General features: G+C 37.7%; 1 protein-coding gene across 2 annotated transcripts in view; it reads right to left on the bottom strand.

The window, feature by feature from the left end:
* Positions 1–10,937, bottom strand: part of nAChRalpha4 (nicotinic acetylcholine receptor alpha4) — a 270,245-nt gene extending 259,308 nt beyond the window's left edge. Inside the window, exon 1 of one of the 2 annotated variants that reach the window (XM_070279509.1) lies at positions 10,670–10,937. Coding sequence is in view for 1 of the 2 variants with exons in the window: in XM_070279508.1 (XP_070135609.1) it covers positions 10,686–10,688 (3 nt within the window). In the remaining variant the exon portion in view is untranslated. The remainder of the gene's footprint in view (positions 1–10,669) is intronic. The other variant, XM_070279508.1, reaches the window with a different exon arrangement.
* Positions 10,938–13,790: the final 2,853 nt, after the last annotated feature.

Below are 13,790 nucleotides of genomic sequence, written 5' to 3'. Positions count from 1 at the left end.
TCCGGCAAAAGTGTCTAAGTGTCGAAATTTTCCATTCTGCGCTGATGCCTCAAAAGTTGTATCCCACAGTACTTAAAACTTTAAACGCGTTTTTCTCGAAACCACTTTTTTTCAGACTGCTGGACACATAACTCCAACAACTCTTAACCCGTCGATCTGAAATTTTGACAGTATATTCAAATAACCTTTGTCTATGAAGAAATGCTGCACATCCGCCATTTTGTTTTCGACTAATATTATAAACCCTAATTTACAAATTTTGTATTGTCTTTTTCATTTAGCCAAAAAAAAATTCCAAAAAATAGCGGGAGCGGGAGATAATTAAATACAATCAAACATTACCTTGACCCCTAATATAAATCTGAAAATCTGCAGCTCCACTAAAAATTAATATAAATTAATCAATTCTTTTTAATTGTTTGACGGTTTAATATTAACATATTAAATTTTCTATGGTTTATGCCCCCGTGTATGTGAATGTGTGACACGCATACATACAAAGAACAATCCAAGCGCAGACCAACCTTCTTCGTCGCGCTCCTTTCAGCCACTGAGAAACAGAAAGCATTCAATGAGAATATGAGCGTAAGATGAACGAACTGCGAGCGTAAGAAAGAGAGTAAGATTTCGCTCTTGGGCTTGCTGAGGCCTGTCGCAAGAAATTTTGCGCAGCCCTCACCTTGTCTCTCACTAGGCAAGGCAACAGCTGAGTTCGCACACATAACTAAGCGGGCGGCTTAGCCCCCGCGACCCCCTCACTAGCCCAATTGCCTCTGTGAGCATGTAATTCGAGCATGAATTAATACCTTTGGCCGATTTTATAGCTACAGCTCCACATGAGCAATCCCATCCACCAGTATAGGAACACAAGACAATTCTCCAATGACTCTGAATCCGAAACCGAAGGGCTGACCAGATTTTCTATATCCAAAAGCACAAACACTAGCGCACCTACATCTGCGAATATTCCTTTCAGCATGGAACAAATGACGGCCCCTGCACAGGCTATACAGCAGCTGACCGCACAGGTCAATGCAGTGCAAAACCCCTTCCGCCCAAGCGGAAGCTCTTCCTAGATGCCGTCAAGTGCCTGCTTGAATTTACGGGAGCACAAGACGCATATGTCTCCTGGCGGCCAGCAGCAGTAGCCGCATATTATATCTTTAGGAACTATGTAAATACCTTACGCCATTATCAGGCGGTAATTATTATTAGGAGTAAAAGTATAAGAGGCCCTGCCGATTCCGTGCTGCCCGTGCTGTCGAGCAGGAGATGGGTACTCTCAGGCAGGGAAATCTGTCCTCCCTACAATAATATGACGAGGTCGAGAAATCATTCACCTTGCTCACAAACAAAGCCACCATGTCGTAAAAAGCGTCGGTGGCAAAAGTTTTGTGTGACAAATTCCGGGATGACGCACTGAATATGCCCCTTAAATCAAATTAAATCAAATCAAGGCAAATCTGGTTGTTCATCTTTCAAGATGAACAACGTGGCCTTCAAGTTGAATATGGGCATCACTTTGCCTAGCTTCCACCTCGAATGGGGCTTCGAACTAGAAAGGCTAGAATTCCCATCATGCCCCAACGTTAAAGTTTACTGAAGTGGACTGCTCGAATGCACACCCTTCAGTCAGGAAAGCATTTTCAAAAATGATAAGCGAACGGAAAAATGCTTACAACACTTCAGTGGTGGTCCCCATCAGGAAAGTGGTTGAGGAGCCCATTTATGCCAGACCCTACCCGTACCCAAGGCGAGCCGATTTCGTCAATGGCGAAATTCAGGACCTGCTAAAAAATGGCATAATCCAGAAGACGAGATCCCCATATAAAAACCCAAAATGGTAAGTAGACAAAAAGGGCACCGAAAAAAATGGCAACCACACAATGCGGCTGGTGTTGGACTTTCGCAAATTGAGCGAGAGGACAATACCAGTTTAACAATAAAAGGACAAGACGAAAACGCCCACATAAAGGTGGTGATGTCATCCTCAGAAACCCCGGTTAACAAATATGCCATTTGATCTAACGACAGATGCCTCAGCTCACGGCATTGACGCAGTGCTATCCCAAAAGGGGCGTCCCATTACTATGATCTCTATAACCTTAAAGGACAGAGACGTTTACTACGCTACCAAAGAAAGGGAACTGGGCCCTAGAATAATTACATCTTACTGTATGCAGTTTAAGACATTAATATCTACATTAACCACCAATCCAATCCGAATACAAGAATCAAAAAGGGAAAAGGGATCATCGACGAATGCGGTGACAAAGTCTTTAACAACCCTGGCAAAGACAACCTAGTTGCGGATGGCCTCTCGAGACAGCAACTTAACGTTGCAGAAGAGGAAGAGCGTGGCCACAATCTCAAGCCACATTCTCAAGCGTGACCACAATTCACAGTGAGCTGTCGCTAACCCACACGATTCAATCCACGGACAAGCCTCTCAATTGATTTCGAAACCAGATAACTCTGGAGGAAGCACGATTTCCGTTAAAACGCAGCTTTGTTCTCTTTGAAAACAAGAGACGGCATAACATTGACTTTACTTGCGAGGAGTCACTGCTTAAGGAGCTCACGGAAATCAAAGTTACGCCCTTAGGAACGCCATTTATTGCGATTTGCACACGCTAGCAATGATACAGTTGGTTCGGCAATTCCCTGCCACCCAATTTTGGCACTGCAAAAACCGAGTAACGGACATTTTTGCAATCGCTGAGGGGAGAAAAACATTTTTTACTGTCGAGCACAACAGAGCTCACAGATCTGCTTAAGAAAACGTGAAGCAGGTACTCTCAGAGTACTATTTCCCGAAAATGACCAAGCTATCGACAGAAATTGTCGCTAGTTTCAAGACTTGCGTTAAGGCTTAATACGACAGACATCCAAATAAACAAGAGCTTGGCGAAACATCTTATAAAAAATATTTTTTATTTCTCCACAGATAAAAAATATTTTCTCACATGTATTAAATAAATTCTCGAAATTTGCCGTCGTCCAGCCAGTTTTCTCTGGAACTAAAGAGAACCTTAAACCAGCGCTACTACAGCTAATGAACATTTTCCATAAAGTCGAAGTCATATATTGCGACAACAAACCATCGTTGAACTCGCACTACATCTAGGCCATGCTGGAAAACCACTTCGGCGTTAGCATCTCAAATGCGCCGCCCCTCCACAGTGTCTCAAACGAACAATTGGAACGCTTCCACAGCACTTTGGTAGAGCTTGCTAGATGCCTCAAAATCGGTAAGGGCATTAGCGATACCGTAGAGCTGATCCTACTGGCTACGGCCAGATATAAAAAATATATCCATTCGGTCATCGATAAGAGGCCGGCCGACGTGGTTCAAACACAATCGAATGACCCACAGTGCAACATTCAGGATAAGATAAAACACGCCCAGAATAAGCTCCGAAACAGGAAACGACAATACAGAGTATTCGAGGTTGGCGAAAAAGTCCTAGTGAAATCCAACAGGCGATATGGAAACAAACTCTCACCATTGTGCGAAGAAAAAACCGCGAAAGCGGGCAGACAACCTTAGGTAGGACGAGGATAGCCATGTTACCGCTCGCCTGATAATTTTGCATTTTCTATTATCCTTGTTCCTAGCCACTTGGCATAAGTTAACAAGGATACTACTATTATTATATTAATCATGCTTTGGTGGTGGGCTACCCAATTCCAACAAAAATTATAGCACATCCAAATTAAAGGTTTACAGCCAAATCCCTGATTTTTCTTTTGGCCGCAACATCGGCACGGACTACTCTAAAGCTAAGTACATTCCCATCGTTGATGGCCGAATTCTAGTATGGGAGGAGTTCGCGTTTGTTAAACACTCAGCGAATCTCTCGGAATATAGGCGTGTCATAAAAGAAACCAATAGAATAACCAACATGTTCCCTCAGTCACACATGCAGAAACTTTTGAAAGTAGTGGCAGAAACGCCGGACGCGGAAGACTTTAAAAAATTAAATTTAAGGAATTTGAACTATAAATGCAAACAATATGCAGGTCAATATGAACAATAAAATACAAAATCAATTTAATAAAATTTCCGCAACCGTCAATCAACTTCTGGGGTGAGCTAAAAAGTCCCAAATTGATACCTATTCGAGATGCTTTTAACTCGAAATAGGATGATTGCGATGAGCTGCATGGTTTAATGCTAGCAGTAGCACTTGCCAAAGTTTATGTTGTTAGCCCTAGCATCTTAGATCATGCAGACTTAGAAGGTGTGTGGATAGAAGAGCCCACCAAGTCCGCGATTTAAGATTTTTTGTCCGTATCGTCCGGTAACATCCTACAATCCAATAACATCTTACACTTTTTGGTTGTTTCTTAAATCAAGTCGGTCTGCAAAAGCCGGCCATTTTCCAGGTGTCGCATCAGGAGGATAACGTGATAGCTGAATGCGACGGTGAGATCCACACGATAAAAAATTGCTTCACGAAGTCAGGGGCTACGTTTTGCAAGCTGGCGCTAAGAATATCACACGCTCAAGAGCTCCACGCTGGAGGCACTGCACCTTGCGAAATCCAGCAAAGCGATTTGCACCCCTTTACTTACGTCGACGAAGGGATTGTAATTATAAATGATCGCCCGGCTCGCGTGAGTGTGGATAATGGCACCTGCGCCCCTATATGGAGCACGTATCTCATCCTCCACCGATAATTCAACGAAACCCGATTTGTCAAACATGACACAGCCCAGAAGAGGGCTCCAGGGGTTGCCAGCTCGCCTTCCCGGAACGTCACTATGGAACTCAATGTTCTAAGTCTTCCGTACCTTCACCGATTTAGTAAACGTAATCTGGAACACACTACCAAGCTCGGGAAGGAGATCAACCACCAAGCGGCCGAAGAACTGCGGCCACGCTAAAGAAGATGATTGCCCAAATAGGATCGGCCGAGGGCCGCCTCATTCCTGAAGGGGGAGTTGTTAAATGAAGTTCACCGCGCAACTTCCTTCCGGCGTCTTGCCGGATGCCCATATATAGCTGCATATTTGCGTGGCCGCTATGAGATTCATTTTTGTTAGCTTTAAGTTTCAGTTTTTACTATATTCGAGCTTCACTTAATAATAAAGTATTCATATCATACTCCGGCACAGGCGAAACAGTAAATTAATTTTATTGAATTGATTACCGCGCCTCAAGGGCCGTGATAGCGAAGCCAGTGCTCCCACCAGAATTCCTGTCATAGATGGACGCTTACTTCCCACAAGGAGAAGCAACCCCCTCGGCAATACCCGCACTTGTAACGTCACCGACTGCAGCGGGAGATAATTAAATACAATCAAAAATTACCTTGACCCCACATATAACTAAATTACATATGTATGTACGTATGTATGTTACGTAAGTACATGCAAGTCAAATTGACGAATGCAAATGAAAATATTCTATCTTCCGTCTTTTGTTTACGCATCAATTTTACTTGGTCATGTTTTTTCTGCACTAGGTTTTATCTGTTATACTTTTTAAAGGTATTTACCTTGTTGCTAATGTAATAACTTACATATGTTATCCATATTTAATACTAATAAAAATTTTGCTTAAATACTTTGTCTTTATTTATTCTTTCACGTGTTCACTTCGCTGGTCAGAAAGAAGTCAAGACGCCGAAGAAGTAGAAAGATCAGTGATTAATGGGAGACAGTTGCGCTGTCTGTCTCTCCGTCACTTCTCTCCGCAGATGCAGGCCAGAGAACGGCACGGGTGACATTTTTCGACACCCTATGCATACCCATAAAAATTTATGCACGAGTACCACTCACTAATCATAAGACAACATTCAATACCGACACACACGTATTTTTTATGAGTACAACGTGTGTTTTGCCTGTTTCTTGAATGCTTTCATTGCTCTTTGAGTAAGAAAATGTGAATCCATTTTTTGATCTAACGAATAAATGTTTGTTCATTCACGCAATGCCGATAGTACATAAGGCTATAAATATATTATATTATATTTCATTTTGTTCGTTTTCTTACATCTTGATTTTTAATAAAATTTTTATGAGAATTCCAAAAAAAAAATTTTATGTTAAAAAAGGTTTTTTATAATTTATATAAGGTTACATTTGTATATTAATTTTATTTATATTTAATGTACTATGTACGTATTTTTAATTGAAAATGTTGTATTATATTGTATTCCAATGCGACATATTGACGTGACTTGTGAGAAAAAAAAAATACCTTAAGCCAAAATATCTTTTGTCCGCGAAATCTTAATACATTATATGTTCATATATACCGCCTTCGTCCGAACCGCCCACATTTGTCCGCTATTCAATCCGTTTTTAATCTTATGACTGATTGTGACCAGCTCGTAGCTGTGAAGTGGTCCAACGTCAATAACTCACCATCTTTAGCACTTATCACGCACCATGACTTCACCGCGGGCGTTTTTGACATGCCCCTAGGTCAAATTAACTATGTTAGAAATTTCTCCCTTTCAATCCCAGAGGATCCATCTCCCCGCGCTTGAGATTTCAATCAAAACCATTTCTGGTATCGATCAGGAGTTTCCATGCGGGGCAAATAAAATTCGCTGTTTCCGTAAAGCTGATTTTCAAAAACTTAATAGCCCCATCGATACATATGATTGGTCCGATATTCTGGCATGCACCGATGTAAGTGTCACCTTAGAAAATTTTTTTCATACTTTAAAGCAGTGGGGGCAAACTCTCAATTTCCAAAGCACGCGTGCATCGGAAATTCCAAAGCGGTCGGAAATTCTGCCGCAGCGCTGCGGGCACACCGATAGTGTGAGCACTTTCAAATAGCTCAGATCAAAAGGGAAGCGTTGTTTTTCAGTTGTTTAAAAACTGTTAGTTTAGGTTAGGTTGAGTCAGCCAGATGTGGGGCCAGTTACTGACCTTGTGATACCGCACAGGCAAGAGGTCACTCAAGGGGACCTCCCCACTCCTAATGTGTCCTAGGAGTACTACCCGTCCTGCGGCGGCTCGCGGTCCCATCCAGCTTTCCGGATGAAGGCAACGAGTATGCGTGGAGCGATCTCGGTAATGTCTGTTAGGTCCGTGAATGTTGCTGCACCCAGGAGTTTGAGTCGACAGCGACCCAGCGCAGGGCATTGACATAGAAGGTGTGTGACTGTCTCCTCCATTTCTATATCCCCGCAGCTCCTACAGTAATTATAGTGTGGCACCGCTAGTATAGTCGCATGCGTTCCTATTAACCAGCGCTCCGTAATTACCTTGACCACCACACAAAAAAAAAAATTTTTTCCGCCAGACGGAAGTCCCGCCTATTGAGGGTGATAAGCATCATTAATCTTGCATCATCTGATCTAGACCGAATGGGCCAAATTATGAGTGAGTTCCTGCTGTTCTAGAGATTCCTCCATTTCCTCAATGCCTCCAGGTGATCCATGCATTTTACCGTTTTGTGTGCGTTTTGCCCCCCACGTTTTTTTAACTCATTCGTGACATGGAAATACCTATCTGCTTCAACAAATCCTCCTTGGTTTTTGGTGCCTCACGAGCTAAAAAAAATACTAAAAACAAGCTTTAACTTTAATATAATCTAAACTTAATATAAACTACTTGCATATAGATTTTTCAAGATATATTCTAGCTCGGTCATATTTTACTGTGCATAACGCTCAATTATATGGAAAATGTTATCACGGCTGCTGCATTAAATTTACTCAAGATCCGAAGCAGTTTTGTTACTTTGTAAACACTAAGTGTAAACGTGTGTCTTTTCCACCTTGGCTTACGTTTGAAAATTCATCTGCGACCTCGGATCAGGCCATTGCTGATCTTTTGGCCAATGTTTCAAACAACTTACTCTCCGCCTAAAACGACAAATCAGCTGAAATACTGTGCCAGGGCACTGTGCAAACCTCTACATAGACTTTTCAACATATATTTGGAAACCTCGATTTTTTCACTTAAGTGGGAGGAGTCTTTCATGATAAAAAAAGGACATAAGAAAGGAAAGAACCCCGATGCTGCCAACTACAGAGGCATCTATAAATGGTCGGCCATTCCAAAGTTTTTTGAAAAATAAATTACTCCTCATTTGCAACACATTTGCTCTTCGATCATTTCTTCATGTCAGCATGGCTTTATTAGGCGTTGCTCCACCACCACTAATTTACTGAAGTTGACATCCTTTCTCATAGATGGCTTTCGAAAGAGATTTCAAACTAATATTATTCACACAGACTTCAGTAAAGCATTTGATTCAGTCAATTACTTATTCATATTCTCCTAACGTGAAACTCCAGTTACTAAGATGGAAGAACAAAAAGAGTCTTATTTTTAAATGTACATTCTCGCTTGGTCTGTGCTACACCTGGCGTCCCTCAAGGAAGTCATCTTGGCCCGTTACTGTTTACTCTTTTCATGAACGTCTTGCCCCCTGCTAAAACGAACTCTCTAGTTCGCATGTATGCAGATGATGTTAAGCTTTGTCCTCTTCTTTCTTCAATCCAATCTATAAAATTTTCAATAATGGTGTTTTGCAAATGATTAAATACTTCTTATCGTTCTTGCCCTCACCAGGCTATGTATTCTCTCTATCGGATTACCTTAGAAGAGTTAACTCAGGTTAATGTTCTTGGTGTCCTATTAGACTTAAAACATCAATTTGCCGACCATAATTGCACAATGGTTAATAATAAAGGTTAATAAGGCTAAAGGTTTCCTTAGTTTTATTAAAAGGTGGTCAAAAGAATTTAACGATTACTACCTTTTTTTGGTCCGTCCGAACTGGAGTACGGTTCATATGTCTGGAGTCCCCGATATGGAGTACACCAGGACCGTAAAGAATGAATTTTATGTAATGAATGTAAAAAAGAATTTTATAACATTTGCACTTAGAAATCTTAACTGGAATGCAAATTTATCTTCCGTCTTACAGTAGCAGACTCTTACTAATAAACTTGGCGTGCTTGGTGTAGTTTTTCTACATAACCGCATCAATAGCCAGCATTTACTAACACGATTAAATTTCAATATTTGCAATAAAAAGACTAGAAGGACTTTAGTCCTCTATTTCTTAGGCATTGAAGTTCGACATATGCACAGCACGACCCTCTTATCGTGCTTATGTTCAAATTACAATGGTCTCTACTCCCTAACATCTCTCTAGCATATTTAATTTCCTTACTAACTCCTATTAGCTTAATAAATTACAAATAGCTTAATAATTACTAATTAATCGTTTCTCGAGCGCTCTTCTGGGCCTCTAAGCTTTATGATGAATACAGGAATACTAACTGATGTTCTAATTGATGCAAAAGCATAGCTTGCAAATAACTGTTAACCGTTTTTTTCCTTACGCTCTGTTCGCGAGAAGAACCGAAAAAAAGTTTCGGTTTCTCTCTGAGCAGCAGACTTTGTTTCTTTTTTTTCGATTTTCTGTTGAACGCATTACAATGAGCCAATCACGAAACTCTCGATTACCGAACATCGCTCAACGAGAGATTCGAGTGACGCTCGCGCAGAGAGACTCATTAAAAGACCGATTGATTGAAAAAGTCAGCGAAAAAAGTCTTTTCAATAATTTTTCTTCGTTTCGTTGCACAGTGGTACGTTGTGTCGTATTTTAACATGCCATTTTCACGAATAAACTTCTTAAGATTTTAAACATTCCTTTTTCAAATTTTAAACTAATATATTGATTATTTTAATTAAAAAATGAATAGTTTTCTTTTTAATTCATTTATTTTGAGCTAAGCTTAACAACTAATAAAGAATTAAAGTTTTTGGAACCTAGTGAACTACGTCGTTCGCTTAAAATAAAATGTAATATAAAAAATTGATGCACTTTTTTATTAATTTGTCTTTCCATTTTCAATAAATTTGAAAGGTCAATGTTTACACGCGAGATTCACAACGCCAATTGACGCGTTGAACCCACGAAACGTCACATACACATATATGATACATGCACAAAAGAATTTTTGAATCGTCGATCGCGAGATCGACCGAGAACGGTCGATCATTCTCGGACCTTGAGAATCGGACCTCGGACAGTCCGAGAATGAGCAGAACAAACGAAAACAGAAAAAACTGTTCTTCGGCTAATCCCGAGCAAAATTTGTATACGAGTAATTCAATCGGTTGCTCTCAGTCTTTTTGCTCAAAGTCTCAGTGACGAACACTTATTTTGAGACCGCACGAATCGGTTAACAGTTATTTGCAAGCTATGTGTACAAGCCATTTCCAAATTCTGACCGCAAAAAAAATAGATATATATGGCAAATGGCGGATATACTGCTCCGATTCTGATGAAAATTTCATTATAAAATCAATTTCTTAGAATACAAAATTTAGGGAGTCCAGTGTTTCTATATTAAAAAAGACCAAAGTGTGGTTATTTACCATCGTTTAGTTATATAGCTCATATCCCTCCCTATAACATCATTAGTAATTAACAACTTTAAAACCTTAAGACTTATAGCATTTTCAAATTATTCAAATTGGTTTATTTTGTTCATTATATAATTAAATAGAAACAAATACATTATTTATTGAAAAAGTTACGTTTTTATAAAACACAACTATTCCAATCCTGGCAAGATTTCATTATCCTTATATTATAGCATAGATAAACGTATTTAAGTTTTTCCTAATTAATATTTACATATTGTATATAATTCGATACAAAAAAAACACGTACACGCTCAGTTACACACCATTATGCATATTTTTTAACATAGTCGACAAGTAAACATATTGACATACAGCAAAGTACGTTTATAACAAGATGATCATTTAGTAATCATCAAACATATATTATTTTTAGCTTCACAATTGTTAGGAAATTTGTATAATACTTTTGAAAGCACTTGTTTTATTAATTATTATATAATAATATTTAAAGTAACAGAATGTTAGCTCTAAAAACCACGTCCAATGATGCGCCTATTGAAACTAAGATAAGGATTTTTTTGCAACCCTCCTAATGCTGTTCCAGCCACAATCTGGAAAGAGGAAACTGGAATGTACATTTTCCTCCCCCAAACAGTTTAACACACGTTAAGATATCTTTAACATTTTAAAAATTCTTTGAATGTACAATTTTTTGTTTTATTAGATAAACAGTTAAAAATATTCAAGCAAATCATATAAATATTAATTATTTTTCTTACGTATATATATTACGTTTTTTAAATAATAACAAGAAAATACTTAAAAATTTGAAGCGGGAGCTAGGAATTCCTAAATTATAAATTCTTCGCATATTTCGGGAGGACGCACAGTGGGTCCAATAGCTCTGCCAGCAGAATTAAATTAATAACTTTAGTAAATTAATAGATATTTAAATGAAACTTTGTTCTTAAAAGTTTTTAATTTATTTTACGTATATTCTCAAAATTTCAATGTCCTACGTTTGGTATTTCTCATAGCTCCCATACAAATGTTAAAAGAAACCATATTCAACAATATACAATATGTATGTAAGTGTTCACATTTTTTTTTTTAATTTTTTAGTGTTTTTTTGTTTAATTTACATTTTAACTAATGAGTTGGATTTCTATATATTATTCGCTACTATTATTCGGAATCTGAAAATTCAGAATCATTACATAAATGTGGGAAATTTATTAAAAGACCAGCCACAACTTTATCAAATTTAATACATTTAACCGAATTTGTTGACATTTTAGACAATGATGTTATTAGTGGATCAAAAGACACGAGTAATGCTTGTTTCTTGTTTTGAAACTCTTGTTTAAGAGTAGACACATGATTGATCTGCGCCTTATGTCACAAATCACCAAAATCTTTTTTAGGCCTACCAATATCTGATGTTGACGTGAAATGATATAAAATGAGCGCCATATCAAGCCATTTCTGATTTTTTTTTCTCAAAAAATTTTGTGTTGTAACGGCAATCCAAAATTAGCAAATTTTTTATTAATTTCTTTAATATCGTTGTCAGATAAGTTTATGTTCTTCAAAATTATGCCAAATACATATTAATTTAGCACCAACAATTTCCTTGATGCGACATTTTCGCCAAGCCACATGCAAAACAGAACGCGCTTCGGGATTGACATTTCACCTAAAAAGTGCAATAAGCTTAAGGGTTGGACGTAGTTGGGTATAATTTTGGACATTTTCACATCATAAGGACCCACACTTTACATAAATACTAAAATTAGCTTAAATACGATTGAATAAAGTTAGTTGTAGTCCAATGAAGTTAGTAAAGTGCTCAAAGCCAAATCTTGCAAAAGCAACTTACAAATTACACATTTTTTAGATGTACATGCAAAGACAGGTCACGAACATACAATTTATATTTAGTACATACCTTATTTTAAGGGAAACAAGAGTTATTTATATCAATATACGCAAATATATCACTTGTTTTGATAATTTAAAACGAATCACAAATAACCTCAAATCTTTCTGTAGACAGGTGCCGCAAATAAGTTAAGTTTCAAAGCTCGCAGCCGATCAGAGATGCTCTTAAAAACTAATTTAAACGATTTTCTCAACATTTCAAAGCGTTATTAATCGAATAAAATCAAAACTTTACGTATTTTTCAAAAGTTAAAAATCGACTTTTATTCCGCTAGATTTCTCATTGGATCCACTGTGGGACGCCCTTAACCAACAAATTAACCCGCGCTTAAAACACGTATATACGTCGGATTATATACCTATGTAATTGAGCCACTCTTATGGGAATGTTACTCTTACGTTGTTCTGCTACTCTTTGTTCCTATCAAAAAAGGTTTTGGTAATATGTATGTTGCTTCAGTTATATAACAACTATACAAAGCCCACACAAAGAATTAAAACTAAAGAACCTATAACTCACAAAATAAAAAAGAATATTTTCAGAGCTTTTAAAAATAGTTCTCACTCGTGCTTGTTACCAGAAAAAACACAACTGACCCTATATGAAACTGTGTGACAAAAACTGGTCAATACGGTCTCATTTGCTTCGCTCGGGTTATACATAGGTTCACTAAAGATCGTTTGCTATGAAAACGTATATTAAGGTTTAAGCAAGCGGTCTTTAAAGCAGTGCATATTGCACATTGGGCGGAATCGCCGATTTTGCGGCATAAAATTTCAAAATAATTTTGATAAAATAAATTTTTTTTTTCGAAATTCCGTTAAAAAATCGTTGCACTATTAGGAAAAATATTTTTGCGACCATCACTGGCTTTTTGCTTGCTATTTAAAGTCATCTAAGTTATCTTCCATGTGCCAATTGTTAATTTGTGCCAAGTTATCTTCCACGAAGCTTTTTTTTTTCCAAGTTGTCAAGGTATGTTACTTTATAATTAATAAAATATGCAGTATACTTAATATAAATCTTAAGTATGGAAAATATTCATCAAGAACAGTAGAACAGTAGAACGGTACACAGTTCAAAAATTATTTATGTGTTTGATATGATCTATTTAGTTGATTTATGTAAACATGTTTTATATCAAACAAAACCCCAAAAAAGCCTTTGATTCGTGGATTAGAGCTTACGATATTACGTCATATTACGTAAACTGCAAATTTTAAATGTATTTGTTATTCTATATATATAGAAATAATTACAAAATTTAAAATAACTAAACAAATTAAAAATATAAGAATGGTTTTAAGACAACTCAACAATCGTCGTTCCAATTTGTTGGAAGTGTGGCTGGGCAAGGGACGCAATCGTTATGAAATTTGGTAGGTGGGATCAACTGACACTTTTGATTGGCTCTGTGACAAAATAAACAAAAATTTTTAATCTGTTTATCTACCTACTAATTTAATAATATGTAGAATTATACAAG

This window comes from Drosophila bipectinata, chromosome 3L (genome assembly GCF_030179905.1).
Source record: "Drosophila bipectinata strain 14024-0381.07 chromosome 3L, DbipHiC1v2, whole genome shotgun sequence".
In the NCBI taxonomy this organism is placed as follows: domain Eukaryota; kingdom Metazoa; phylum Arthropoda; class Insecta; order Diptera; family Drosophilidae; genus Drosophila; species Drosophila bipectinata.
Note: the sequence above shows the minus strand (reverse complement) of the source record. Positions and strands in the feature narration are given on the sequence as shown.